Source organism: Brassica rapa, chromosome A05, assembly GCF_000309985.2.
Source record: "Brassica rapa cultivar Chiifu-401-42 chromosome A05, CAAS_Brap_v3.01, whole genome shotgun sequence".
NCBI classification, from domain to species: domain Eukaryota; kingdom Viridiplantae; phylum Streptophyta; class Magnoliopsida; order Brassicales; family Brassicaceae; genus Brassica; species Brassica rapa.
The window spans coordinates 4,741,382-4,769,313 of NC_024799.2; the positions used below are offsets into that span (position 1 = coordinate 4,741,382).

Here is a 27,932-nt window from a genome sequence, read left to right on the forward strand (position 1 = left end):
AAATTTGTCTTTTACTACTAAACCGGACAAATTGATGGTTTAAAAACAAAACTCGGTCTGGATTATAATAAAATCAGATCATGAGAGACTACCAAACAAGAGAGTCCTTTCGATCTCTGCAAATTTGTTTTTGACTCTAATTAAGAGGAGAAGAAGTGTACTAGTTGAAGCGAAGAATCCAAAACGCGGTGATCAATCGCCAAACGTATGCATAACTGGGTTAGAGCTTCCTCTTCCGATCTCACGGGAACTCCTCCACAGCCTAGGAGGTAAATTAATTACTTCTTCTCCATTCAATTTTCGATTTTAATTTCAGCTGCTGATTTTTATTCTTCAATCAGTGGACATACAGCTGTCAATGTCGGAAAATCCATGGTCGTGGTGTTCGGCGGTCTCGTCGACAAAAAGTTCCTCAACGACATCATTGTTTATGACATTGGTAATATCATACTTCAGCCTAGGATTATTGATTCCTTGATCCAAAGAAGATGCTTTTTTTTTAAATTTCCCTTGAGTTACTGTCTTCGCTTGTAATATAAAGACTAGTGTTTCTTGTAGTTTATTGTGTGTTAAGCTTAGTTAGGCTAATGCGTACATCAAAGATAGAGTTACTTTGCAAAAAAAAAACTGTAGAAAACTGAAAACTTCACCACTAAAATTATTAGACTCACTATAGGATACTCTCTTTCTTATTCCGCATGGCATTGTTTTAAGTACCAGTGAAATTAGTTTCTTTACGGTCTGCTAGTATATGTGGTGGTTATATCAAGTACATAGTTTCCTATCCAGCTTTTTTAATCGGTTTGTCTTATGATTTGCTTCTTCTTTATCCTGTCGACTAGAAAACAAACTCTGGTTTGAGCCAGAGTGTACTGGCAGCGTTTCTGAAGGAAAAGTTGGCCCTACACCTCGCGCCTTTCATGTTGCCATAACAATTGATTGCCATATGTTCATCTTTGGTGGACGTTCTGGTGGCAAGAGGTACTCACTACTATATATTTTCTAGTTAGAAGCGTTTTTACATTTCTACTTTCACCGGAATAGCTTATTTCTAGAAATAAATCAATTTCAGATTGGGTGACTTCTGGGTTCTAGATACAGGTAAGTGTACAATCATAACAATGTCAGTGACATTATGTCACTGAGACCTGCCTGGGAACTTTTTAATACCCTGCTGCTGACATTTTCTGCAGATATATGGCAGTGGTCTGAGCTAACCAGCTTTGGCGACTTACCTACACCTCGTGATTTTTCTGCTGCCGCTGCTATTGGCAACCAGAAAATCGTGTTGTGAGTATCTGAAATTTTAGACGTTCCATCAGCTTGTTTCCTGCATTGGCTTAGCCTATGATTATTGGCAGGTGTGGCGGCTGGGATGGTAAAAAATGGCTGTCAGATGTGTATGTTATGGATACAAGTAAAACTTTATACCTCTCGTCTACTTCAGTTTTGTAATAAACTGTTTTTAAGTTTCTGATAATGTCAGCTTGCTTTGTATTTGCTAGTGTCCCTTGAATGGATGGAGCTGTCGGTTTCGGGGTCGTTACCGCCTCCTAGATGTGGTCATACAGCCACCATGGTTGAGAAACGTTTACTTGTTTTTGGTGGCCGAGGTATAACACCAGAACCAGAATCTTTGTTTTGCTTGAGCTGATGACAACTAAACTGAGACTATGGTTATCTTTGACAGGAGGTGGTGGCCCTATCATGGGTGATCTTTGGGCTTTGAAGGGTTTAATAGATGAAGGTTCATCCTTACTTAAATTCTTAAAAATTGCATTGTTATGTTATGTTTGCTAATCTTATTGTGGTTTACCTTTGTTGTGGAAGAAAGAACGTGAAACACCTGGATGGACCCAACTAAAGCTTCCTGGTCAAGCACCATCAGCTCGATGTGGTCACACTGTCACATCCGGAGGACATTATGTATGTCTATTTCAGCTTCCGTTTGCTCTTTTGTATAAATAGGTTCGCATGACATACATCACTCACATCATTAATTTTCATGTATGAAGCTTCTGTTATTTGGGGGACATGGAACTGGTGGATGGCTGAGTCGTTATGATGTCTATTATAATGACACTATAATTTTAGACAAAGGTAAATTCTTGCTTATGAGATTCGTCACTCTAAATTTATATATTCACATTCTAGTAACTGCTCAGTGGAAGCGCTTACCGATAAGCAATGATGAGCCTCCTCCACCTCGAGCTTACCATACAATGACTAGTATTGGAGCTCGTCATCTTTTAATTGGTGGTTTTGATGGAAAATCAACCTTCGGTGATCTTTGGTGGTTGGTTCCTGAAGGTATCTTTCTCTTATTTTATACTGATGTTTTAGTCCAACTTAGCTATCGTTCTGTGTACACGCATCATCAGTTACTTATAGTTGGAAACTCTTTAGGCAATTGTAGAGACACTTAATTTCTAGCATAATCTTTTTTTTTCTTCTTTATCAAGTTTGTATTGAAAGTTTTGAAGTTTTACTGAACTGTTTAGCCTTCTGAAAATGTTGTTATTCGTTTTTTTTCTTTTTTTCTTTTCTCAGATGATCCCATAGCCAAGAGGTCTTCCGTACCTCAACTTAGAAACCCTCCTGAGACTAAAGAGTCAGAGAGAGATTTGGATACGGTAACTGTGGTTCCTGCTCATCATCTTATGTGTTTCTCGCCAATGCAGTTAAATTAGCTTTTCAACGTGTTTTAACACCAAGAGTTTGGTCACAGCAGGAAAGAGGACAAGAGGGATTCACTATCGTCGACTTGCAAAAGAAAATGGGAATCTCTGTTGCATCAGGGTTACTACGCCGTCATATCCCCGAGGAGTCAGAAGATCAAGAGTTCGTTGAGTTAGGAACCAGATTGATTGAGGGAGATGTAATTGATAATCGAACCTCCATGATTCAGGTTAATTTTTCCTCTTGTCTTTTTCAGGATGTGTGATTGTGTTATTCTTGTACTGAAAATGCTTCTCAACGATTAGATGGCAGCTGAAGCACTTCGTCAACATTGGAAAGAGTCCACTCCTGAGACTTTGCAGTTAAAAGAGCTTAATGCCTTGCTTCGAGATTATCAGCGACTTGTTTCCCGAAAATACACGTGAGTTCTTACATTATCTTGTTTATGTAGATTATCTTTTATTTCAATAAAAATGGTTGTTCTTTGATTGCGCTTGGAATGGCATTAGAATAACTTAGATAAATCTCCTGAGAGTTTAGGAGTGTTATATAGAGTTAATATCAATATCATTTTTTGTGTCTTGAATAGCCCTTGAGACTTTTTAATCCAAGAATTGCCAAAACTGATTCATTTCTTAATGTTGTGCAGTCCTCACATAAAAGTTGATTGTAAATGCATCGCTTTGTACCCCTTTGAAAAGTATTAAACATCATGAAATTTCACATTTGATTCTTCCTTTCCGTCACACATGTTTGTTTTCGTTGTTGTGGCGTGAGTCTCAGAGCACAGAGCAGCTTAACATCTACTGATTTTGGCCTCCCCGGAAAGCAGACGTTTACGTTTTATCATATCAAAACTTCTTCCGAGGTAATACCACATACTTTCCTCCTGTTATGAGCTCTCTTGAACATTTGACAGCAATCAATCAACACATCAGGCTCTTGGCACATGCTCTGACATGTCAATTTAACATTTTGTTATTCTCAGTTACGGATGGATGACATCCCGAAGTTGCTGGAAGAATACAAAACCCTTGTAATCTGATTGAGGAGCTCTGCCATGAAACTCACAAGGAGAATACAAAACTCATCAAGTAGCTGCCAAGAAGATCACCAAGATTGCTATCAGCACTACCATTGCAAACAACAAAACTAAAAAAAGTCTCAACAGAATCATATATCTGATAGACAACAAGACATGTACAACTTCTTTTTAGTCAAGAACAAAAACATGTACCCATATGTAAGATTTTCCATTATCTCCACTTAATCCGTATCTCAGCGTCTGCTCTTTATTTTTCTAGCCTCTTGCATTTTACTTTGAAAATAGATTGATTTGCCTTGAAGCTAATGTTCGAACCCCGATCCATCTTTGAGCAACTGTTTTAGTTCCGTGTCTAGGAGACCAGTGTTCTGCACTATCGAATCTTGGTCTCCTACTTGAGATGTGATGCTTCCATACAATGTCCAGCCACTGGCGTTGCCTAGTAATTAATATCATCTCCACCATATCAATATTTGCTGCATCCCCTCCTCCATAAGAAACATAAAATATAAAAGTTAGGTAGCTCTAAAACACTTCTGATCATAACAAAAATTAAGATCTAAACCACACTTGATGATTACGTAAGTTTGTTCGTAATTTTTACCAATCTTTGGTATGAGGAACTGGAGAAAAGATTCCAAATAGACTGAGGAAGAAGGACATGCAGATTTCAGAGATTTGATAGTTTGGTGTCAAGGCCACAAAGCATCAAGCTTGTTAACATGTCGTAGTAGTAGAACCAGAAGAACTTGACCACAGTACGGTCGTATCCTATCATTGAGTAAAGGATTAGAGTATGTAAACTCTAGTTTGAATGGTGTCATACTACATGATCTAATAACTTTGTCTATATTACCAATTTTCCCAATTAATTATTTCTAACGAAAATATAATGTATAAATATCAATGAATATATTTTGAAAGTTGAAAATAAGAGAGAAATTTTTTTTTACCAAAAAGAATAATAAGGGAGAAACTATAGTGAATGTTTCGAGTGGGCCTAAAGCAAATGCATTATTGCCTTGCGAAAAAATCATTATCGCCAGAGACTAGAAAAAAACTCCTATTTTCTTTTTAATTCAAAATTAGAACCACAAGATGACTGTCATAGACTGTCGATACTCTTTCATTATTTTTTCTTCCAAAGAACGTCGCTAAGCAAGTTGCAGATCTGTTACATGTAAGGTAAATCACGTTCTTGTATCATTATTTGTCTGTTTAACTTGCTCTGATCTGTCTTTTGGGCTCTGTGGTGGTTGAATCTGAATTTAAAAACAAAAATTCGTTGCATTGTTACAAATCTTGTTTTACGAATTTAAAGCATTTAATCATCAATGCTTGAATAAAAGTAAGTTAAGTAAAGTTCCTCTGACAGGTATCATGTTTTATTAGATCAACCAAGGATTATCATAACCGGTTTTAAATCTTACTATACAAGTTTGTACTCATATGTTGACGGTGGAACAGGAGAATAGCGATGGCTGAGGGAATTGTATCGTTTGGAGTGCAGAGACTCTGGGAGCTCTTGGCTCGAGAATCTGAGAGACTGCAGGGAGTTCATGAGAAAGTTGATGATCTAAAATGTCAGATGAGAATGTTACAGTCGTTGTTGAAAGATGCAGATGCCAAGAAACATGGGAGTGAAGTAGTGAGAAACTTCTTGGAAGATGTCAAAGACATTGTTTTTGATGCTGAAGATATAATTGAATCCTTTCTTTTGAAAGAATTGAGTGGAAACCAAAAAGGGATCAAGAGGCATCTGAAAAGACTTTCTTGTTTCTTAGTGGATCGCCGAAATATTTCTATGGACATTGAAGGCATAACTAAGAGAATGTCCAAGCTTGTCGAGCAAATGCAGAGCTTTGGAATACAACAGATCGTCTACAGATCACCGTCTCTACAAGAGAGACAGAGGGAAATCCAACAAACATATCCTGAGAAATCTCAAAAGGATCTTGTGGCCGTGGAACAGAGTGTTAAGGAACTGGTTGGTCAGTTGGTGGAGAATGATCGCATCCAAGTAGTTTCCATATCCGGGATGGGTGGTATTGGAAAAACCACTCTTGCGAGACAAGTCTTTCATCATGACATTGTTCGAAGTCATTTTGATGGATTCGCGTGGATCTGCGTTTCGCAAGATTTTAAGCGGAAGGATATTTGGCAAAAGTTATTGCAAGACCTTAGACCACATGATAAGGGCATCGAACATATGAATGAGAATACACTCCAGGCTGAGCTCTTTCACTTGTTGGAGACATCTAAATATTTAATTGTCATGGATGATGTATGGAAAAAAGAAGACTGGGATATAATAAAACACGTTTTCCCCCAAGAAAGAAGAGGTGAGCTCTCTAATTGTACATACATTACTTAAGAACTCTCCATAGCTATTTCATAAATACCTTTTCAGTCTCTGAGATGAAAGGAAATACAATTGCAGGTTGGAAGATGATTCTTACTTCACGTGATGAAAGTGTTGGTTTCCATGCAGACCGAACATGTTTTCCCTTTAGACCAAAAACTCTTACTCCTGAAGAAAGTTGGAAGCTATGTGAGAGCATAGCATTCCCTAGAAGAGAGATAACAGGTACGTTTTTAATACAAGAATCATATGAATCATTAAGGCCAAAAAGCATGATATCTCTTACATGCCTTCTTATAAAAAAACTTGTGTAGTAATTCCCAAATTATCGTCTCTGGAATGACATACACTAAAAACTCTATAAATTAATAATACTAAAACTATGAAATTTTATTAATTTATAGAATTACTAATTTTTTCAAAGTTTCAGTTTTAGATTTTTTTTACACTATTTTTATTATAAAAACTAGGTAAGGAACCCGTGCGATATCGCACGGGAACTCATTTTATAAATTGATAGTAAAGATATACACATTAAAAAATTATGCAGAATTTAAATTATTATCTTGAACTTATTTTAATAAGATTACAAATATGTCACGTTGTGGAATTTATACTTTTGTATAAAACATCTTATTGTGCTATCAAAAAAAGTTCATGTGACATTAATGTAAAACTAAAATAAGGAGAAAATACATATCTTTTGATTTTCCATAAAATTAAAAAAATATATAATATAAGTAAATTGAGAAATAACCACAAACCATATCAATAAAAGTATTCAAAATGAAAAGACACATAGTTTCATATATCATATATTGTTTTACTGAAAATATTTGTCAAATAACTTATTAGTGACAATATTTTATTTGTTTCAATTATTGTTATACCAGCCAAAATAGAACTAATTATATATTAATTTACTTTTTATAGTAACAATAAACTCTTGACTAACAAAACTTTCACTAAAATGACAGTAGGACATTGTCTTCAGCCTCATTGTCAATTTTATTTTCATGTATACTATATTTAATATCAATTTTCTTTAAAATAAAATTATCATTTTATGTATTCAGAATAACTAACAAGTTACAATAGATTTAACTAATTCAGTTGGTTATTTAATAGAATCTTTGAAATATATTTGTTAACATTATAAAAGACTATGTATATGAACCATCATAGGGAATCAACTTTACTCAATATATATATATATATATATATATAATAACTTTAATGTTCTGTTTATATTTTATTAGAATAAATATTGTTTACAACTATGCCTCCATCTTTTTAAGTTTATTCTTATAGTTTTACATGATATTTAGCTCCAACAACTTCTTGAACTACTTTCAATTATTTTCCGTGATATTTAAATAATTTTTCCTATTTAAGAGACAATATTAGAATTATCAGTTTGTAGTATATTAAGAAAATTTATATTTCTATGTTGGTAAAAATAGTTATTATTTTTATAAATTTATTTACCTGCTCTATTTTTGGGAAAAATATTAAGGAGATTGGATATCATAATAAATATATGTTGACTTAAGTTGATATGACATTTCTCACTTATATTATTTCCTTTAATTTCCGGAAGAGTTCTTATAAAACACCAGCACTTATTATATTAAAACTAACATAATAATTATGGATTTAAATCATGATGACTTTTGTTGTATCAATAAATAATATTTTTGAAGTCAAGGTTGTATTGAGATATAAATACTGTAGAACTCTATCGGTTTCTCAATCAAATTTCCAAGCTTAGACTAAGATATAAGAATAACAAATAGAGCTATGCATGTTCATATGTATTTGTTCAAAAATCTTTGAAAATAATTTAACAGTGAATCTCTATCTTTTCTAATCTATAGATTGTTGTCATTTTTTTTGTGATTTTTCTATTCCCACAACAACTTATATAGATGACTAAAGGTTACAATGGTTGATACCAAACATTGCAATGGTTAGATAATAGTTGCAATAATTAACATCAGAAGTTACAATGGATTATCACCAAATACTACAATCACTAACATTGCAATGATTTATTACCAAAGATTGCATTGGTTCTTCACTAAAATTATTGTCACCAACAGTTGCAGCGATATCTTTAGACATTTTGATAACTTTTTTTAACAAATAAAAAAATTTAGGATGAAAAACACATCCTTATACATTTTAACAACATCTTTTAAACCAATTTAATTCCTAAAATGAAAGTAACATTTTTAAGATGAAAGGATCCATACTTATATTTTTTACAATATTTTTTGAAGAACGCAATTTTTAATATGAAAAGACACATTGTTAAGATCAAAAATTATAACCATTGATATTTATTTGGAGAAAATATACATTTTTACACATTTTGATAATTTTTTAACAAATGAAAATTTAGGATGAAAAGACATATTTTATACGTTTTAGGAACTTACTTTAAACCAATGCAATTCTTAAAATGAAATGACATATTATTAAGATGAAAAGTTACATACTTATATATGTGACAACATTTTTTAAAGTAGTGTCATTTTTAAGATGAAAAGACACTTCGTTAGGATGAAAAGTTACAACCTTTGACATTTATTTGGAGAAAATATATATTTTTAGACGTTTTGACAACTTTTATTAAGAAATACAGTTTTTTTTAGGATTAAAAGATACATCTTTATACATTTTAACAATTTCTTCAAAACAAATGCAATTCGACAATGAAAAGACACATTGTTAAGATGATAATATTTTTACTTATATATTTGACAACATTTTTTTAAAGCAATGCCATTTAAATGAAAAATAATACTTTGTTAGGATGAAAAATTACAACATTTAACATTTATTTTTTAACAAATGCAATTTGTAGGATAAAAAGACACATCCTTATACATTTTAACAACTTCTTTTAAACCAATGCAATTCTTAAAAATGAAAAGACATACTTTTAAGATGAAAAGATACATACTTGTATTTTTTTAGGACATTTTTTAATAAGATAAAAAGACACTTTGATATAATGAAAAGTTACAATTTTTGACATTTATTTGGATAAACCACATCTTTAGACATTTTGACAACTTTTTTTAATAAATGCAATTTGTATGAAACTTATACTTATACACTTTGACAATTTCTCTTAACCCAATGCAATTTTAAAAATAAAATAAAATGTACTAATATATTTTAACGACACTTTTAAAACAATGCTCTTTTTAAGATGAAATGACACATAATTACAAAGAGACACTTTTTGAGATATTTTAATAATTTTTTAAAAAATTATCTTATATAATGAGAAGACACAATTTTAAAACTAATATTTATAGAAAAACACTTATTAGGATATTTTAACAAATTTTAAACTAATAATTTTACTTATAGTCTAAGAAATTCAACCTATAATAGTTTTGATCTTGAGACTTCTAGTTTACAGATGTGTAAACCAGTAAATAGCCATTTAAATTTAATTGAATGCAAGACAAGATTGATAAAAGTCAACTACTTATGTTCGCTAAATATCTTGGAAAAAGGTTCTAAATTTAAATTGTTATTTTCCTATATATACGTAACGACACAAGTGATAAAAGATGCTACTTTTGATAAATAAATGGTCATTAACGAAATATAGATGCAAATAACTAAAAATAAATAAAAAATTTGTCAGATTTGTTTGTTGTCAAAGAAATTGTAAGATGTGTTTTGCCTTTAGTTTTCGTTAAGAATTGAATATATTTAAAACTCTAGACTTTTACATCATATTTGTTTGTCTCTAACCAACAATTGATATGTTTCCGAGAAATAATATATAAATAAAAAGATCTTTTAATGAGTTTTATAATCTCAGTAGTTCGCACATCTCCAAACCAGGCAGTAGAAAACAATGTAAATTTGCAATTCATGAGTGGACAATTATATTATTTTGTGAACAATTATATTGACATGGGGGATTCCTAAGTTTAAAATGTGACACCTATGCAGATTTAAATATTCCAGTGGAATTAAACCATTCCCATTAAAAAGAAATTGATGATAATTCCCACGAGAATAACACTCTCCAATTAAGAGACACATTGTTTGATTAACTCATGACGGTCATCACCAACCGGTTTTCCTCTAATAGATTTACTGAATGACAGACAACCCATTTTTTGTACATCGTAATTTGGAAAGCATTAATCTTAGACTCTGACAAAACGCAAGAACAACAACACATATAAATTAGATATGTTGTAACAACTATTAAAAAAATTGAATGATGGAAATCCTAAATTTGTTTAAAGAAAATGACGTTGATAGTGGTTTTTGAAAAAAAATATATGGGATTATGATGAACAATAACAATGAAAACTCATTGTAAACACGCTTTAGAGAGCAAAACAAATAAATCAATTCTGAGATTTTGGGTGGAAAGGTAATTTAAGAGGAGATGGAAAACGATAACAGGAATGAGTCTTTAAAAACACACACATATATATAGATTGATAAGGAATGCTTCATCTCAGAGTTGTATTGTTTTGAGATGGAGACTATTCGGTGAAAAGATGCAACACACCGCAGTTTTGTTTTTTTATATCATTAAATTCAATCAAATATGACTGTTGGACTTAAAACTTTTTTCTTTTAAAAAGTGATAATATCACCAGTTTTGGTATGCTATTATATATATAATTTTTAATAATGAAAAGATACAATTTTAAAAATTAATAATATTCAGTTTGTTATGAAAATATACAATTTTTATAATGAACATACACAATTTTTCAAACTAATACATTTCAGTTTTTCTTATGAAACAACACAACCAAAGTAGTTATTTTGAAAAGACACAATTATTTAGATTTTTAGAAAATACACAACTTTTCAACATAAATGAGTTTCATAACCTTTGGAATTAATCAGGATTGCTATTATTAGTAGATAAAATACTTGATTTTATCATATATATATATATATATTAATTAACTTTTAGAAATCCGACATTTATATTGTTTTTGTTACACTATTTGGTGTATACAAAATATGTTTTATAGAATTTAAAATTTATTTTTATATATAATTTTACGAAATATTATCAAAATATATTGAAATATTAAGAAAAAATAGAAATGAACTTCATTGTGAATATAAAACAAATAATACAATGTTTAATGTTTGTACTTTAGTGTGTTTATTAATTATTGAATTTTTTACTGCATATTGTTATAAATATATATATTTTAAGAACATTTGACAAGACTAAACACATTATTATTTCAAGACTCTGATCTTATAACGTGTGTTACTATTTTCAGAATTTGATGTTGATGAGGAACTAGAAGCCATGGGTAAGGAAATGGTGGCATATTGTGGAGGACTACCATTAGCCGTTAAAGTGCTGGGAGGCTTGTTATCTAATAAAACCATGGTTGAAGAGTGGAAAAGAGTAGATGACAATATTCAAAGTCAGATAGTTCGCATAGATGACAAAAGTCAAGATTCTGTTTACCGAGTATTGTCTATGAGCTATGAAGATTTGCCAACGCAGTTAAAGCATTGTTTCCTCTACCTAGCTCATTTTCCCGAAGATGACAAGATACAAGTGGAGAGATTGTATTATTATTGGGAAGCAGAAGGAATAATAACGTCAAGTGGCGATGGAGAAACCACTAGGAAAATTGGAGAAGACTACATAGAGGAGCTAGTAAGGAGAAATATGGTTATTGGAGTAAAAGAGGAATTGAGTTGCAGATGGGAGTATTGTCAAATGCATGACATGATGAGAGAAGTATGTTTATATAAAGCCAAAGAAGAGAACTTTCTTCAGTTTATCAAAGTCCATACTTCTTCCACCTCTAACATCAATGCTCATACTCCTACCAGATCTCGCAGACTCGTAGTACACGGTGGTGGTAGTGCACTTGATATGCTGTTATGTAAAAGCAATCAAAAAGCTAGATCTGTTTTGGGTTTTGGACTCGACAGCAACTTGTGGAAGCAGTCAGGTCAAGGACTCAGAAATTTACTTTTACTTAGGGTCTTAGATTTAAGTTTAGAAGATAAAAGCGACTCTAGAGGAGGGAGAATACCATCCAGCATTGGAAAGCTCATTCATTTGAGATATTTGAGCTTAGACATGGGTAGTGCAACTGATGTACCTTCTTCTTTACGGAATCTAAAGCTTCTAATCTATTTGAGTATTTACTCCAATGAAAGAGTTCATCTGCCAAGTATCTTTAAAGAGATGGTAGAGTTGAGGTTCCTGGCGCTTCCCCCTCTTATTGACGCTAAAACAAAGTTGGAATTGGGTAATCTTGTGAACCTGGAGTGCTTGACCGGCTTCCGATCAGAAAACGGTAGCATCACAGACTTCCTCCGAATGAAAAAGCTCAGGAATCTCGAGATACATCTCAAAGGCAGGTATACTTCTGAAATTCTAGCGTCATCTCTCTGTGAATTAAGAAACCTGGAGGTGCTTAGCTTGATCGATGAGTACCGATCCGGTGGGGCTTATGATGTGGATTTCGTTTGGAATTTCATTAAGCTAAGGCATTTAGGGCTGAGCATACATGTGACAAGGCTTCCTGATCACTCTCGATTTCCTCCCCACCTTGCACACATATCTCTATGTTTCTGTGAATTGGAGGAGGATCCACTGCAGATTCTGGAAAAGTTGCTTCATTTAAAGTCGGTTGTATTACAATACAGATCTTTCGTGGGGAGGAAGATGGTGTGTTCAAAAGGTGGATTCCCTCAATTATGTAAGCTAGACATAGTGTCCCTATACGACTTGGAAGAGTGGGTAATCGAAGAAGGGTCGATGCCATGTCTTCGTACCTTGGAAATATGGTATTGTGAAAAGTTGAAGGAGCTACCGGAAGGGCTCAAGTATATCACTTCTTTAAAGGAACTGGATATCGCACATAAGAACAAGGAGTGGAAGACGAAACTCGTACCAGGTGGGGAAAGTTACCACAAAGTCCAACACATTCCTAGTGTTCAATTACACTATCATAGCGACGACTCTGATATTGACGAATAAGGAGAATACAACCGTCTCAGGTATAATATTCTTTTTGGTATAATGTCAATATTGTTCATTTTGTTTGTTATGTATCCTCCTTGAAGTTTAGTGTGAAAGTCTAAACAGCTGTTATTCGGTTTTCAGGTGAACCTACTCAGGATCAGTACCCACCACTATCGATTGTGTGATGTGATAATAAGTCGTTTTTGTTGTATTGGTGTATGAAGTTTACATATCTTGTTTGTGATATATTCCGTTTATCTGTTTGCATGCTCATTCACTGTAATACTAAGTTTGAAATACATTATTTGTATGTTGAACCATATCTTCTTCGATGTCTCCGTTGTGTGTGCTTCGTTGATTTGTTTAGTCCGAACTGGAGATAGAATGGTGCTTTGATAGTGTGATCACTGAACATCATTCTTAACACGATTTTATCATTTGGTTTAACGAAGGTCAAGATATTGAGGGAACCCTGAGTTTTCCAAAAATTTTAAGTAACAAGAGAAACCGGTTAATTCCAATCCAGTTCTGTAATTTGTCTGTCACTACCAAACCGGACCATATTGATGGTTTAAAAACAAAGCTCGGTCTGGATTATAATATCAAAGATTAAACAAAGAGTCCTTTCGATCTCTGCAAATTTGTTTTGACTCTGAAGAGGAGAAGAAGTGTACTTTCAATCGCCAAGCGTATGCATAACTGGGTTAGAGCTTCCTCATCCGATTTCACCGGAACTCCTCCACAGCCCAGGAGGTAAATTAATTACTTCTTCTCCATTCAATTTTCGATTTTAATTTCAGCTGATGTTTTTTATTCTTCATCAGTGGACATACAGCTGTCAATGTCGGAAAATCCATGGTCGTGGTGTTCGGCGGCCTCGTCGACAAGAAGTTCCTCAACGACATCATTGTTTATGACATTGGTAATATCATACTTTAGCCTTAGGATTATTGTTTCCTTGCTTCAAGAAAGATGCTTTCTTTCTCACGAGTTACGTTCTTGGCTTGCTCTGTTTGTAATGACTATTGTCTCTAGTAGTTTATTTGATAGAACGATGCTTACATCAAAGATAGTTACTTTGCAACAAAAAAAAAAAACTATAGAAAGCTGAAAACTTCAAGATGAGATTATTCGATTCGGTGTTGTTGAAGAGGAATCAGATGGATACTCTCTTTTCTTATTTTGCTAGTTTTTGTTTCTGAGCTTCTTTTGTCCCCTCCTTGGCCTTGTTTTAAGTATCATACTAGATCTTGACCCGCACACCCGTGCGGATGTATTTAAAAAAAAAAATATGATATATGATGTTATTTGCTTTTTATGTCACTATTTAGGGTTGGGCAAAAACTCAAATTCGAAAAATCAAACCGATCCGATCCCAATCCAAATAAGTAGTACTAAATCCGAACCAGAATTGATTAAATATCCGAATTATTCAAAATTTTGGTATTTGAAGAATTGAAACCTAATCCGATCTGAACCGAATTATTTTTAATATATATAAAAACGTCCATAATATATATACAACTAATTAAACGTAAATATCTTAAATAATTAAAAAATACTCAAATCTCCAAAAATACTTAAATAATTATTAATTCTCTATCCAAATATTTAAACCAAACCTATTTAAATTGGTTATCCAAATCAGAACCAAATCCTCAAAGATCTGAACTGAACACGAAATCCCAAAAAGACCCGAAAACGAACCCGAACGCCCACCCATAATCACTATTATATATATATATGTTATCATAGGTTACAAAATATGTGTTATCATATAATTAATCGTATTTTATACGTACCATCAAATAAGTTTTCTTATAATTAATAATATTTTATACGTACAATCATATAAATAATCACATATATTATATTTTAAAATTTAATGTGAAATATAAAAACCATAATTTAAGTTGGTGTTTGAAATTGGGCTTTGTATTGTATTATTATTAAATATATTGAAAACATTTTTATAATAGTTACTGGAAAATATGTTAGTAAAAATCAAATTTTGAATATATGTATATTTTTGAATGAATTTTTGATATAAATCAATTTTAAGTTATTACTTTGATTTGAACATATATATCAAGTAACATATACCTATTAGTTTTTAATATAATGTAATGGACTTTCAATTTTTTTAAGTAGCATAAGCCCATTATCTTTTTTTCTAACTTACTATTATCCATGTTTTCAATTTTAACTACTATCCACATTACCAAACAATCCCATTTTGTACTTGAGTTTTAATAAGATAGATGTTCAGCTTTTTTAATCATGTGATAATTGGTGGTCTTATGATTTGCTTCTTCTTTAATCCTGTCGACTAGAAAACAAACTCTGGTTTGAGCCAGAATGTACTGGCAGCGTATCTGAAGGAAAAGTTGGTCCTACACCTCGCGCCTTTCATTTTGCCATCACTATTGATTGTCATATGTTCATCTTTGGTGGACGTTCTGGTGGCAAGAGGTACGCACTACTATTTATTTGCTAGCTGTAAGCGTTTTTACATTCTAAATAGCTTATTTCTATAAATCAATTTCAGGTTGGGTGACTTCTGGGTTCTAGATACTGGTAAGTGTGCTTCGGAGTTTTTATTTCTCTGCTTTGGCACTTCTATGAGACACCTATTAATGACATTTTCTGCAGATATATGGCAGTGGTCTGAGCTAACCAGCTTTGGCGACTTACCTACGCCTCGTGATTTTTCTGCTGCCGCTGCTATTGGCAACCAGAAAATTGTGTTGTGAGTATCATAAATTTTAGACGTTCCATCAGCTTGTTGCCTGCATTGGCTTAACCTATGACCATTGGCAGGTGTGGCGGCTGGGATGGTAAAAAATGGCTGTCAGATGTGTATGTTATGGACACAAGTAAAACACTTTATACCTCTCGTCTACTTCAGTTTTGTGATAAAACTTGTTTTAAGTTTATGATAATGTCAGCTTTTCTTGGTATTTGCTAGTGTCTCTTGAATGGATGGAGCTGTCAGTTTCGGGGTCGTTGCCGCCTCCTAGATGTGGTCATACAGCCACCATGGTTGAGAAGCGTTTACTTGTTTTTGGTGGCCGAGGTAATACCAAAATTAAAAAAAAACTGTAGATTCTTGATGTTGACTTATCGCCATTCCTTTAATAAGTTAAGGTGTTTGCATACTAAACCAATCACCACAACTGAGGAGTGTTCTTGGCGGACTCGCATTATGGATAAAATTCAAAACTGAATGATTTATTTGCTATTTTACTTTTTTCATTCATCAAACATGTTAAGGATGCTGATGTGTTTGGTTTACCCGTTGCTGTTAATTAATAACTTTCATTTATTAACGAAGTTTCCTGACCGGGTGTACTGATGGTATATGTTCACAAGAAGTTTTGCTTGAGCTGATAACAAGTAAACTGAGACTATGGTGTGTGATATGGTTATCTTTGACAGGAGGTGGTGGCCCTATCATGGGTGATCTGTGGGCTTTGAAGGGTCTAATAGATGAAGGTGCATCCTTGATTAAATTACTTCAAAACTGCATTGGATCTTATTCTGGGTTTACCTTTGTTGTGCAAGAAAGAGCGTGAAACACCTGGATGGACACAACTCAAGCTTCCTGGCCAAGCACCATCGTCTCGATGTGGTCATACGGTTACATCCGGAGGACATTACGTAAGTCTTTTCCAGCTCATGTTTGCTCTTTTGTATATGAATGGCTTCGCGGGACATACATCACTCACATCATTAATTTCCATGTATGAAGCTTCTGTTATTTGGGGGACATGGAACTGGTGGATGGCTGAGTCGATATGATGTCTATTATAATGACACTATAATTTTAGATAGAGGTACATTCTTGCTCACTCGTCTCATTAGCTTCGTCTCCTCTGCTAAAGGATCACTGGAAATCTAAAATCCACCTAATCGAAGTATAATCTAGTGAGATGAGAAAATTGTGATGTAATTCATCAGTTTTATTGCTGTGCATTGTCTTGTACGCGCTGTTGCTAAATTTATGCGTTGTTGCTAGTAACTGCACAGTGGAAGCGCTTACCAGTAAGCAATGATGAGCCTCCTCCTCGGTGTGAAGTTTCAGTTCTACGAAGGCTCTGGTCTTGGTGGTGTTGTCAGGCTGCGGTGGAGGGCTTAGCGTTTCTCTTCGGTGTCGAGGAGGTCTCTCTCCCTCTCTCTTCTGTCGTGTGAGCTCTGGAGGTTTCCGCTTCCTCGGAGATGAGTCGTGGGTTGAGGTATGCAGTAGGAGATGGTGCCTCAGTCTAGTTCCGATTTCCAAGGGTTCTGTGGGTTGCTTGGAAGGAGTCTTCTATGGTTTTATTCACGGCATCTCAACGTCTCTCATCACTGGAGATCTTCCCTGCTTGGTTCTCGTTCTGATTCTTCTGGTGAATGGCGACGGTCCTCTTCATCAAATGCTTGTCCTTGTTCTTCATGTTTCTTGCTTTCTGTTTGACACCGGAATGTGACACAGGGAGTCACAGGAAATTGCTCTCGGTTCTCGATAGCAGCAAGCGTCGATTTGTTTTGAGCGTGTGCTCTTTGCCTATTGGTGTCAATGCTTGGCCAATTAGCAAGCGTCGATTTGGTTTGTTCTTCTGTGGCAGTGTGAGCTGGCTATATTTCTGTGCAGGTTCGGATACTGTATCAGACGAAATGTGGTGGCGTTTGCAAGCCCGCCTTTTGGATCCTAATTGGTGATGGAGGGGAGTGTACAGTCCGAGTTCTTGGCGTCGTCACTCAGGTGAAATGTCCGAAACTCCCTCTGTTTCCATCGTCAAACGCTTCATAGACAGTGACAGTTATAAGCTGGAGTTCATCGGGAACCAGCTACTCCGTGGACAAAATGGAAAGTCCCAGCGCATCCGAAGCAATAAGGACCGAGACAATAAGGAAAACCTCACCTTCTCGTGATCTTCGTCGATGGTTGATGTTTGAGAATGGTAACCATTCCAAAGAATTCCAAAAAACGAATCAACGGAATGTATCATGTTTAGTGGACGGAAAAAGCTAATTTTGTAATAGTTTGAGTTTGAAAATTTTGTACAAAACAGACTTGTAACCAGATCTGAATTTCCGATCCTCAGGTCAAATTAATATATATTTTAAAAAAGTCTTTAGTATTGCAAGACGAAGTATTCAAGGTGTATAGGTCATAGATTGTAGACGAAATATTTATTTAAATTTTTTATATATCTTACTTATGGAGGAAACATCTTAGTTTGGTAGAATTTTTCCATTTTATTGGAGTCAAGCGGAAAACTTGATCCAAAGACCATAAATCGTTTAAGCAGGAAAAGAAGGATCTACCTCCTAAGCAAGTTGCAGATCTGTTACGTGAAAGGTAAATCACGTTCTTATATCATTATTTTTCTGTTTAACTTGCTTTGATCTGTCTTTTAGGCTCTGTTGTGGTTGAATCTGATTTACAAACAAAAATTCGTTGGATTATTACAAATCTTGTTTTACGAATTAAAAGCATTTACTCTAATCTTGTTATAAAGTGTCTGAATAATAAGCTAAGTAAAGTTCCTCTGACAGGTATCATGTTTTATTATAGATCAACCAAGGATTATCAAAAACGGTTTTAAATCTTACTACAAGTTTGTACTTATGTGTTGTGTTGATGGTGGAACAGGAGAATAGTGATGGCTGAGGGAGTTGTGTCGTTTGGAGTGGAGAAACTCTGGGATCTCCTGAGTCGAGAATCTGAGCGATTGCAGGGAGTTCAAGTGCAAGTTGATGATCTAAAATGTCAGATGAGTACGTTACAGTCGTTGTTGGAAGATGCAGATGGTAAGAGATATGAGAGTAAAGTAGTGAGAAGCTTCTTGGAAGATGTCAAAGACATTGTATTTGATGCTGAAGATATAATCGAATCCTTTCTTTTGAAAGAACTCAGTGGAAACCAAAAAGGGATCATGAGGCGTGTGAAAAGACTTTCTTGTTTCTTAGTGGATCGCCGAGGTCTTTCTATGGACATTGAAGGCATAACTAAGAGAATGGCCAAGGTTGTTGCGCAAATGCATAGCTTTGGAATACAACAGATCATCTACAGATCACCGTCTCTACAAGAGAGACAAAGGGAGATCCGACAAACATATCCAAAGAGATCTCAAAAGGATCTTGTGGGGGTGGAACAGAGTGTTAAGGAACTGGTTGGTCAGTTGGTGGAGAATGATAACATCCAAGTAGTTTCCATTTCTGGGATGGGTGGTATTGGAAAAACCACTCTTGCGAGACAAGTCTTTCATCATGACATTGTTCGAAGTCATTTTGATGGATTCGCATGGATCTGCGTTTCGCAAGATTTTAAGCAGAAGGATATTTGGCAAAAGTTATTGCAAGACCTTAGACCACATGATAAGGGCATCGAACATATGAATGAGAATACACTCCAGGCTGAGCTCTTTCTCTTGTTGGAAACATCTAGATATTTAATTGTCATGGATGATGTATGGAAAAACGAAGACTGGGATATAATAAAACACGTTTTCCCCCAAGAAAGAAGAGGTGAGCTCTCTAATTGTACATACATTACTTAAGTTCTCCCCATAGCCATTTCTTAAATGCCTTTGAGTCTCTGATATGAAACTAAATACAATTGCAGCTTGGAAGATGATTCTTACTTCACGCAATGAAGGTGTTGGTTTGCATGCAGACCCAACATGTTTTCCCTTTAGACCAAAAATCTTTACTCCTGAAGAAAGCTGGAAGCTATGTGAGAGCATAGCATTCCCTAGAAGAGAGATAACAGGTACGTTTTTATATAAGAATCACATGAATCCTTAAGGCCAGAAAGCATGATATCTCTTACTGGTTTTCTTTATAAAAAATGGTGTAGTAATTCCTAAATATCCTCTGAGATGGCATATATTGTTGTATATGTATTTTTTTTTTTTTGAACATTTGAAAAGACTAGACACCATAGGGGTGGGAAAAAGCTGACCCATCCGTACCCAAGCCAAACCAAAATCTATGTTTAAAAAAAAGGTGTTTTTAATTAGATTAATTAAATATACTAGTAATATTAAAATCTAATATATTTATCCATTTAACCTAAACAACTAAATATAATTTATACATTTTACTTCTAAATGAATAGAATAAACATAACTAAAAATAAAATAAAAGAATTTTATTTTCATACATTAACATTAAAACCGAAAAATTACCTATATTACTTATAGTAGGTTTAAAGATAATAACATAAAATTATTTGGAAACAGAATATGATGTTGATGAAGAACTAGAAGCCATGGGTAAGAAAATGGTCATGTATTGTGGAGGACTACCATTAGCCGTTAAAGTGCTAGGAGGCTTGTTAGCTAATAAATATATGGTTGAAGATTGGAAAAGAATAAATGAGAATATTCAAACTCAGATAGTTCGCTTAGATGACAACAATCAAGATTCGGTTTACCGAGTATTGTCTATGAGCTATGAAGATTTGCCAATGCAGTTAAAGCATTGCTTCCTCTACCTAGCGCATTTTCCCGAAGATTACAAGATACAAGTTGGGAAATTGTGTAATCTCTGGGAAGCAGAAGGAACAATAACATCAAGTTGCGATGGAGCAACCACTAGGAAAATTGGAGAAGAATATATAGACGAGCTAGTAAGGAGAAATATGGTTATGGCAGTAAAACAGGATTTGAGTTGCACTTGGGAGTATTGTCAAATGCATGACATGATGAGAGAAGTTTGCTTATATAAAGCTAAAGAAGAGAACTTTCTTAAGTTTATCAAAGTCCCTAATTCTTCCACCTCCACCATCAATGCTCATACTCCTACTAGATTTCGCAGACTCGTAGTACATGGTGGTAATGCCCTTGATCTGCTGGGACGTAAAAGCAATCAAAAAGCTAGATCTGTTTTGGGGTTTGGACTCGACAGCAACTTGTGGAAGCAGTCAGCTCAAGGACTCCGAAATTTACAATTACTTAGGGTCCTAGATCTGACTCTGAGTTTAAAACTACATGGTAGAAGCAACTCTAGAGGAGGGAGAATACCTTCCAGCATAGGAAAGCTCATTCATTTGAGATATTTGAGCTTATACATGGGTTGTGCAACTCATGTACCTTCTTCTTTTAGGAATCTAAAGCTTCTAATCTATTTGAAAATTTGCTCTGGGGCAACAGTTTATCTGCCAAGTATCTTTAAAGAGATGGTAGAGTTGAGGTTCCTATTTCTCCCCTCTTCTTTTGAGGCTAAAACAAAGTTGGAATTGGGTAATCTTGTGAACCTGGAGTACCTGACCTGCTTCCGAGCAGAATACGGTAGCATCACAGACTTCCTCCGAATGACTAGGCTCAGGACTCTCTATGTATTTCTCAAAGGCAGGTATACTTCTGAAATTCTAGTGTCATCTCTATGTGAATTAAGAAACCTGGAGACGCTTATATTGATCGATGTGAACGAACCCGATGAGGCTTATTATGATGTGGATTTCGTTTGGAATTTCATTCATCTAAGGCATTTAGAGCTGGCCATACATATGCCAAGGCTTCCCAATCACTCTCGATTTCCTCCCCACCTTGCACACATATCTTTACGTTACTGTAACATGGAGGATGATCCACTGCAGATTCTGGAAAAATTGCTTCATTTAAAGTCGGTTAAGTTAACAGATTTTTCTTTCGTGGGGAGGAAGATGGTGTGTTCAAAAGGTGGATTCCCTCAATTATGTAAGCTAGAAATATGGGACCTAAACGAATTGGAAGAGTGGATAGTCGAAGAAGGGTCGATGCCATGTCTTCGTACCTTGTCTATTCGGTATTGTAAAAAGTTGAAGGAGCTACCGGAAGGGCTCAAGCATATAACTTCTTTAAAGGAACTGTATATCAGACATAAGAACAAGGAGTGGAAGACAAAACTCGTACCAGGTGGGGAAAGTTACCACAAAGTCCAACACATTCCTAGTGTTCAATTACACTATGATAGCGACGAATAAGGAGAATAAAACGGTCTCAGGTATGTCTTTTTGGTATAATGTCAATATTGTTCTTCTTGAAGTTTTGTGTGTAAGTCTCAACTATCTAACCTTTTTATTATTCGGTTTTCAGGTGAACCTACTCAGGATCAGTACCCACCACTACCGATTGTGTGATATGATAATAAGTCGTTTTTGTTGTATGAAGTTTACATATCTTGTTTGTGATATATTCCGTATATCTATTTGCATGCTCATTCACTGTAATGCTAAGTTTGAAATACATTATTTGTATGTTGAACCATATCTTATTCGATGTTCTCCGTTGTGTGTGCTTAGTTGACTTGTATAGTTACCGAACCGAACCTGAGTTTTCCAAATTTGTCTTTTACTACTAAACCGGACAAATTGATGGTTTAAAAACAAAACTCGGTCTGGATTATAATAAAATCAGATGATGAGACTCTACCAAACAAGAGAGTCCTTTCGATCTCTGCAAATTTGTTTTTGACTCCAATTAAGAGGAGGAGAAGTCTATTAGTTGAAGCGAATACAAAACGCGGTGATCCGTGCGTTTCAGACATCAATCGCCAAACGTATGCATAACTGGGTTAGAGCTTCCTCTTCCGATTTCACGGGAACTCCTCCACAGCCTAGGAGGTAAATTAATTACTTCTTCTCCATTCAATTTTCGATTTTAATTTTAGCTGATGATTTTTTTATTGTTCATCAGTGGACATACAGCTGTCAATGTCGGAAAATCCATGGTCGTTGTGTTCGGCGGTCTCGTCGACAAGAAGTTCCTCAACGACATCATTGTCTATGACATTGGTAATAATCATCAATTATATTCAGCCTAGGATTATTGATTCCTTGATCCAAAGAAGATGCTTTTTTTTTTATTAGTTACTACTGTCTTGGCTTGTTCTTCTTGTAATGACTAGTGTTTGCTTCTTCTTTAATTCTGTGGACTAGAGAACAAACTCTGGTTTGAGCCAGAATGTACTGGCAGCGTGTCTGAAGGAAAAGTTGGTCCTACACCTCGCGCCTTTCATGTTGCCATCACTATTGATTGCCATATGTTCATCTTTGGTGGACGTTCTGGTGGCAAGAGGTACGCACTTCTATATATTTTCTAGTTATAAGCGTTTTTACATTCTAAATAGCTCATTTCTGTAAATCAATTTCAGGTTGGGTGACTTCTGGGTTCTAGATACTGGTAAGTGTTCAAGTTATAACAATGTCATTGAGACCTGCATAGGGAACTTTTTAATACTCTGCTGCCAACGTTTTCTGCAGATATATGGCAGTGGTCTGAGCTAACCAGCTTTGGCGACTTACCTACGCCTCGTGATTTTTCTGCCGCCGCTGCTATTGGGAACCAGAAAATTGTGTTGTGAGTATTCAGAAATTTTAGACGTTCATCAGCTTGTTGCCTGCATTGGCGTAACCTATGATCATTGGCAGGTGTGGCGGCTGGGATGGTAAAAAATGGCTGTCAGATGTGTATGTTATGGACACAAGTAAGTTTCTGATAATGTCAGCTTTCTTGGTGTCTGTTAGTGTCTCTTGAATGGATGGAGCTGTCGGTTTCGGGGTCGTTGCCGCCTCCTAGATGTGGCCATACAGCCACCATGGTTGAGAAACGTTTACTTGTTTTTGGTGGCCGAGGTATATAACACCAGAACCAGAATCTTTGTTCTGCTTGAGCTGATGACAACTAAACTGAGACTATGGTTATCTTTGACAGGAGGTGGTGGCCCTATCATGGGTGATCTGTGGGCTTTGAAGGGTCTAATAGATGAAGGTTCATCCTTACTTACATTTCTTGAAAATTGCATTGAATTATGTAGAGGAGTATTCTCTTGAGTTGTCTTTCTTTCTTTTGTTCTGTTTGCTGATCTTATTGTGGTTTACCTTTGTTGTGGAAGAAAGAGCGTGAAACACCTGGATGGACCCAACTAAAACTTCCTGGCCAAGCACCATCAGCTCGATGTGGTCACACTGTCACATCCGGAGGACATTATGTATGTCTATTTCAGCTTCCGTTTGCTCTTTTGTATAAATAGGTTCGCATGACATACATCACTCACATCATTAATTTTCATGTATGAAGCTTCTGTTATTTGGGGGACATGGAACTGGTGGATGGCTGAGTCGTTATGATGTCTATTATAATGACACTATAATTTTAGACAGAGGTAAATTCTTGCTTATGAGATTCGTCACTCTAAATCCAAAAATCCACCTCAGTAATTTACAATCTAGTGAGATGATAAAATTGTGATGTGCTTTATCATTTTTCTTGCTGAGCATTGTTTTCTACGCGTTGTTGCTAAATTTATATTTTCACATACTAGTAACTGCGCAGTGGAAGCGCTTACCGATAAGCAATGATGAGCCTCCTCCTCCTCGAGCTTACCATACAATGACTAGTATTGTTGCTCGTCATCTTTTAATTGGTGGTTTTGATGGAAAATCAACCTTCGGTGATCTTTGGTGGTTGGTTCCTGAAGGTATCTTTCTCTTATTTATACTGATGTTTTAGTCCAACTTAGCTATCATTCTGTGTACACGCATCATCAGTTACTTATAGTTGGAAACTCTTTAGACGAACTAATCTTGGTGTTGGTCGCAGATTGTAGGCAATTTTAGAGACACTTAATTTCTAGCATAATCTTTTTTTTCTTCTTTATCAAGTTTGTATTGAAAGTTTTGAAGTTTTACTGAACTGTTTAGCCTTCTGAAAATGTTGTTATTCGTTTTTTTCTTTTTCTCTTTTCTCAGATGATCCGATAGCCAAGAGGTCTTCTGTACCTCAACTTAGAAACCCTCCTGAGACTAAAGAGTCAGAGAGAGATTTGGATACGGTAACTGTGGTTACTGCTCATCATCTTATGTGTTTCTCGCCAATGCAGTTAAATTAGCTTTTCAACGTGTTTTAACACCAAGAGTTTGGTCACAGCAGGAAAGAGGACAAGAGGGATTCACTATCGTCGACTTGCAAAAGAAAATGGGAATCTCTGTTTCTTCAGGGTTACGCCTTCAAATACCCGAGGAGTTAGAAGATCAAGAGTTCGTTGAGTTAGGAACCAGATTGATTGAGGGAGATGCAGTTGATAATGGAGCCTCCATGATTCAGGTGAGTTTTTCCTCTTGTCTATTTTAGAATGTGTGATTGTGTTATTCTTGTACTGAAAATGCTTCTCAATGAAAAGATGGCAGCTGAAGCACTTCGTCAACATTGGAAAGAGTCCACTCCAGAGACTTTGCAATTAAAGGAGCTTGGTTCCTTGCTTCGAGATTATCAGCGACTGGTTACCCGAAAATACACGTGAGTTCTTATCCATGCCTAACTATTTCAGACTCAGTTCTTGTTTATGTAGATTATCTTTTGTTTCACTAAAAATGGTTGTTCTTTGATTGCGCTTGGAATCACCACATGGCATTAGAATAACTTAGATAAATCTCCTGAGAGTTTAGGAGTCATATAGAGTTAATATGAATATATCATTTTTGTGTCTTGAATAGCCCTCGAGACTTTTTAATCCGAGCATATTGTCAAAACTGATAATGTTGTGAATGCATTGTTTTGTGCCCCTACTATTACATGTTATGAAATCTCACATCTGCTTCTTCCTTTCCTTGACACATGTTTCTTTTCATTTGTTGTGGCGGGTTTCTATCAGATCACAGAGCAGCTTAACATCTGCTGATTTTGGAAAGAAGACGTTTACGTTTTATCATATCAAAAATTCTTCCGAGGTATTACTCTGCATACTTTCCTCCCTCGCCTGAATATTTGACACCAATCAATCAAAACATCAGGCTTTCCTCCTGACATGTCAAGTTTACATTTTGCTATTCTCAGTTGCGGATGGATGACATTGCGGAGTTGCTGGAAGAATACAAAACCCTTGTAATCTGATTGAGGAGCTCTGCCATGAAACTCACAAGGAGAATACAAAACTCATCAAGTAGCTGCCAAGAAGATCACCAAGATTGCTATCAGCATTACCATTGCAAACCACAAAGCTAAAAAGTCTCAAGAGAATCACATCTCTGATAGACAACTATGTGCAACTTCTTTTTAGCAAGAACAAAAAGATACAACGTATATGTAAGACTTCCATTATCTCAACTTAAATCCATATCTAAGCCTCTGCTCTTTTATTTCTTGTTTGGGCTTTGAAAATAGATTGCTTTGCCTTGAAGCCAATGCGAAAGTAAGGAAAAAAGTAGGCAAACTTCATCTATTAGACTTTGAAATGGATTACAACAACAACGGTACTCTTGATAACTTAAACCACAGAGTTTCTGTCTGCATAGACCCGTATTGTCTTTTCTCTATCCCCTAAAACAACTCGAACTCAAGATGATCTCCCATGGCTTTACATTCAAGATATCCATTACCATTTCCTTTAGGAGAAGTTGCTTCCGTTGCACCATTCTCATATACATCCGGCAGCTCAGGCGGAATGGCGCAGCGGATGAGAGCCCAGTTCAATCCTTCAAAGAATGGATGCCTCTTGATCTCTGCAGCTCCTTTCTCCCACCCGAGACGGCTCCCCGGATCCTTCATCACCAACCTTCTGATCAAATCCTTTGCCTGGAAGCTCACAAGAGGGCTATCAGGAAACTTGAGGTTCTGAAACACAAACGTCTCCTCATTGTCATAACCTTTGAACGGTGTCTTCCCGTATAAAAGCTCATAGAGAAGAACCCCAAACGTCCACCAGTCTACTGCAGCACCGTGCCCTTCTCCTTTAATGATCTCCGGCGCCAAGTACTCGTGCGTTCCTACAAAAGAGTTTGATCTTGCTTCAGTTGGTTCAGCCACAAGCTGAGGCAATGATCTGAACTGTTGGGTCAGAAGATCAGGCCTTCTCTGTTTTCTTGGTTTTGAGTTTCTAGCTTGCGTTGACAAGAGCCTAGGGCTGAAACATGGGACACAGCACGATGGACTCTATCTAAATCACAGGTTCTTCATCTTCTTTGGAAGCTGAGGAGCTTGATACAATAAGTGAAGACGAAGACAAACAGCAGTATCCAGGCGATGTGCACTGCAGCTACAGCTGGTAAGAAGTCATGTTCGAACCCGGATCCATCTTTGAGCAACTGTTTTAGTTCCGTGTCTAGGAGACCAGTGTTCTGTACTATCGAATCTTGGTCTCCTACTTGAGATGTGATGCTTCCATACAATGTCCAGCCACTGGCGTTGCCTAGTAATTAATATCATCTCCACCATATCAATATTTGCTGCATCCCCTCCTCCATAAGAAACATAAAACATAAAAGTTAGGTAGCTCTAAAACACTTCTGATCATAACAAAAAGTAAGATCTATAACACACTTGATGATTACGTAACTTGGTTCGTAATTTTTACCAATCTTTGGGATGAGGAACTGGAGAAAAGATTCCAAATAGACCGAGGAAGAAAGACATGCAGATTCCGGAGATTTGATAGTTTGGTGTCAAGGCCACAAAGCATCAAGCTTGGTAACATGTCGTAGTAGTAGAAGTAGAACCAGAAGAACTTGACCACAGTACGGTCGTATCCTATCATTGAGTAAAGGATTATAGTATGTAAACTCTAGTTTGTATGGTGTCATACTACATGATCTAACAACTTTGTCTATATTACCAACTAGTGGTATGCCCGCGCTACGCGCGGGGCGGTTGTCTTGTGTTGTAATATTTATTTTAAATGTATTGTCATCTTTTGTTTGATTATAGGTAAATGAAAAATTAATGTAATAAAAATTGGTTTGATTATATTATCATTAACTCAAAAAATAAAAATTAATTTTTAGTTATACTTGAGATCATGAAGCATTATTTTGATCAACTGATGATAATAGATATAAGTTTTAACTGTCAAAGATAAATTGTAGAGTACAATGTGCA

The 27,932-nt window shown here is 35.4% G+C and overlaps 5 protein-coding genes across 9 annotated transcripts in view; all 5 read left to right on the forward strand.

Annotated features, from left to right (window-relative positions):
* Positions 1 to 26,203, forward strand: LOC103867292 (protein GLUTELIN PRECURSOR ACCUMULATION 3). Of its 2 annotated transcripts, XM_033291441.1 has the most exons (17): positions 1 to 179; positions 22,578 to 22,684; positions 22,758 to 22,855; positions 23,000 to 23,138; positions 23,215 to 23,243; positions 23,324 to 23,420; positions 23,492 to 23,547; positions 23,588 to 23,695; positions 23,775 to 23,831; positions 23,960 to 24,051; positions 24,141 to 24,225; positions 24,385 to 24,540; positions 24,812 to 24,894; positions 24,990 to 25,166; positions 25,243 to 25,358; positions 25,714 to 25,789; positions 25,896 to 26,203. In XM_033291441.1, exons 2-17 carry the CDS (start codon positions 22,623 to 22,625, stop codon positions 25,950 to 25,952), a joined length of 1,488 nt encoding a protein of 495 aa, XP_033147332.1. In that variant the 5' UTR covers positions 1 to 179; positions 22,578 to 22,622; the 3' UTR covers positions 25,953 to 26,203. The 2 variants fall into 2 exon arrangements, with proteins under 2 accessions (XP_033147332.1, XP_033147333.1); XM_033291442.1 differs by lacking the exon at positions 1 to 179 and having other exon boundaries at positions 22,397 to 22,684; positions 24,993 to 25,166.
* Positions 31 to 3,979, forward strand: LOC103848415 (protein GLUTELIN PRECURSOR ACCUMULATION 3). 2 transcript variants are annotated; one of them, XM_033291437.1, is made up of 16 exons: positions 31 to 269; positions 342 to 439; positions 843 to 981; positions 1,073 to 1,101; positions 1,194 to 1,290; positions 1,362 to 1,417; positions 1,506 to 1,613; positions 1,691 to 1,747; positions 1,835 to 1,926; positions 2,016 to 2,100; positions 2,155 to 2,310; positions 2,551 to 2,633; positions 2,729 to 2,908; positions 2,985 to 3,100; positions 3,463 to 3,547; positions 3,668 to 3,979. In XM_033291437.1, exons 1-16 carry the CDS (start codon positions 208 to 210, stop codon positions 3,722 to 3,724), a joined length of 1,500 nt encoding a protein of 499 aa, XP_033147328.1. In that variant the 5' UTR covers positions 31 to 207; the 3' UTR covers positions 3,725 to 3,979. The 2 variants fall into 2 exon arrangements, with proteins under 2 accessions (XP_033147328.1, XP_033147329.1); XM_033291438.1 differs by having other exon boundaries at positions 2,732 to 2,908; positions 3,668 to 3,976.
* LOC117125727 (probable disease resistance RPP8-like protein 4) overlaps positions 4,838 to 27,932 on the forward strand; it is a 57,593-nt gene continuing 34,498 nt past the window's right edge. The window contains exons 1-5 of one of the 2 annotated variants that reach the window (XM_033291418.1): positions 4,839 to 4,909; positions 5,192 to 6,066; positions 6,165 to 6,311; positions 11,381 to 13,127; positions 13,234 to 13,501. In XM_033291418.1, coding sequence (XP_033147309.1) covers positions 5,202 to 6,066; positions 6,165 to 6,311; positions 11,381 to 13,107 — 2,739 coding nt within the window. In that variant the 5' untranslated portion in view covers positions 4,839 to 4,909; positions 5,192 to 5,201 and the 3' untranslated portion in view covers positions 13,108 to 13,127; positions 13,234 to 13,501. Of the gene's footprint in view, positions 4,910 to 5,191; positions 6,067 to 6,164; positions 6,312 to 11,380; positions 13,128 to 13,233; positions 13,502 to 27,932 lie in introns of those variants that run through there. The other variant, XM_033291419.1, reaches the window with a different exon arrangement.
* LOC108872002 (probable disease resistance RPP8-like protein 2) overlaps positions 4,878 to 27,932 on the forward strand; it is a 57,606-nt gene continuing 34,551 nt past the window's right edge. The window contains exons 1-4 of one of the 2 annotated variants that reach the window (XM_033291421.1): positions 4,878 to 4,904; positions 18,734 to 19,605; positions 19,703 to 19,849; positions 20,322 to 22,065. In XM_033291421.1, coding sequence (XP_033147312.1) covers positions 18,741 to 19,605; positions 19,703 to 19,849; positions 20,322 to 22,045 — 2,736 coding nt within the window. In that variant the 5' untranslated portion in view covers positions 4,878 to 4,904; positions 18,734 to 18,740 and the 3' untranslated portion in view covers positions 22,046 to 22,065. Of the gene's footprint in view, positions 4,905 to 18,432; positions 19,606 to 19,702; positions 19,850 to 20,321; positions 22,066 to 22,157; positions 22,344 to 27,932 lie in introns of those variants that run through there. The other variant, XM_033291420.1, reaches the window with a different exon arrangement.
* On the forward strand, positions 13,539 to 18,208 carry LOC103867293 (protein GLUTELIN PRECURSOR ACCUMULATION 3). Its single transcript, XM_033291452.1, has 11 exons — positions 13,539 to 13,845; positions 13,917 to 14,014; positions 15,426 to 15,564; positions 15,641 to 15,669; positions 15,745 to 15,841; positions 15,913 to 15,968; positions 16,061 to 16,168; positions 16,531 to 16,587; positions 16,661 to 16,752; positions 16,844 to 16,928; positions 17,111 to 18,208. Exons 1-11 carry the CDS (start codon positions 13,784 to 13,786, stop codon positions 17,281 to 17,283), a joined length of 996 nt encoding a protein of 331 aa, XP_033147343.1. The 5' UTR covers positions 13,539 to 13,783; the 3' UTR covers positions 17,284 to 18,208.

Bases quoted from the DNA above. Each gene is read 5' to 3' on its own strand.
- LOC103848415 (XM_033291437.1), top strand. From the start codon at position 208: ATGCATAACTGGGTTAGAGCTTCCTCTTCCGATCTCACGGGAACTCCT. The intron at 2,634-2,728 runs GTAACTGTGGTT...GTTTGGTCACAG, and splicing joins CAGAGAGAGATTTGGATACG to CAGGAAAGAGGACAAGAGGG. The intron at 3,548-3,667 runs GTAATACCACAT...TGTTATTCTCAG, and splicing joins ATATCAAAACTTCTTCCGAG to TTACGGATGGATGACATCCC.
- LOC103867293 (XM_033291452.1), top strand. From the start codon at position 13,784: ATGCATAACTGGGTTAGAGCTTCCTCATCCGATTTCACCGGAACTCCT. The intron at 13,846-13,916 runs GTAAATTAATTA...ATTCTTCATCAG, and splicing joins ACTCCTCCACAGCCCAGGAG to TGGACATACAGCTGTCAATG. The intron at 16,169-16,530 runs GTAATACCAAAA...TATCTTTGACAG, and splicing joins ACTTGTTTTTGGTGGCCGAG to GAGGTGGTGGCCCTATCATG.
- LOC103867292 (XM_033291441.1), top strand. From the start codon at position 22,623: ATGCATAACTGGGTTAGAGCTTCCTCTTCCGATTTCACGGGAACTCCT. The intron at 23,421-23,491 runs GTGAGTATTCAG...GATCATTGGCAG, and splicing joins GGGAACCAGAAAATTGTGTT to GTGTGGCGGCTGGGATGGTA. The intron at 25,167-25,242 runs GTGAGTTTTTCC...CTCAATGAAAAG, and splicing joins ATGGAGCCTCCATGATTCAG to ATGGCAGCTGAAGCACTTCG.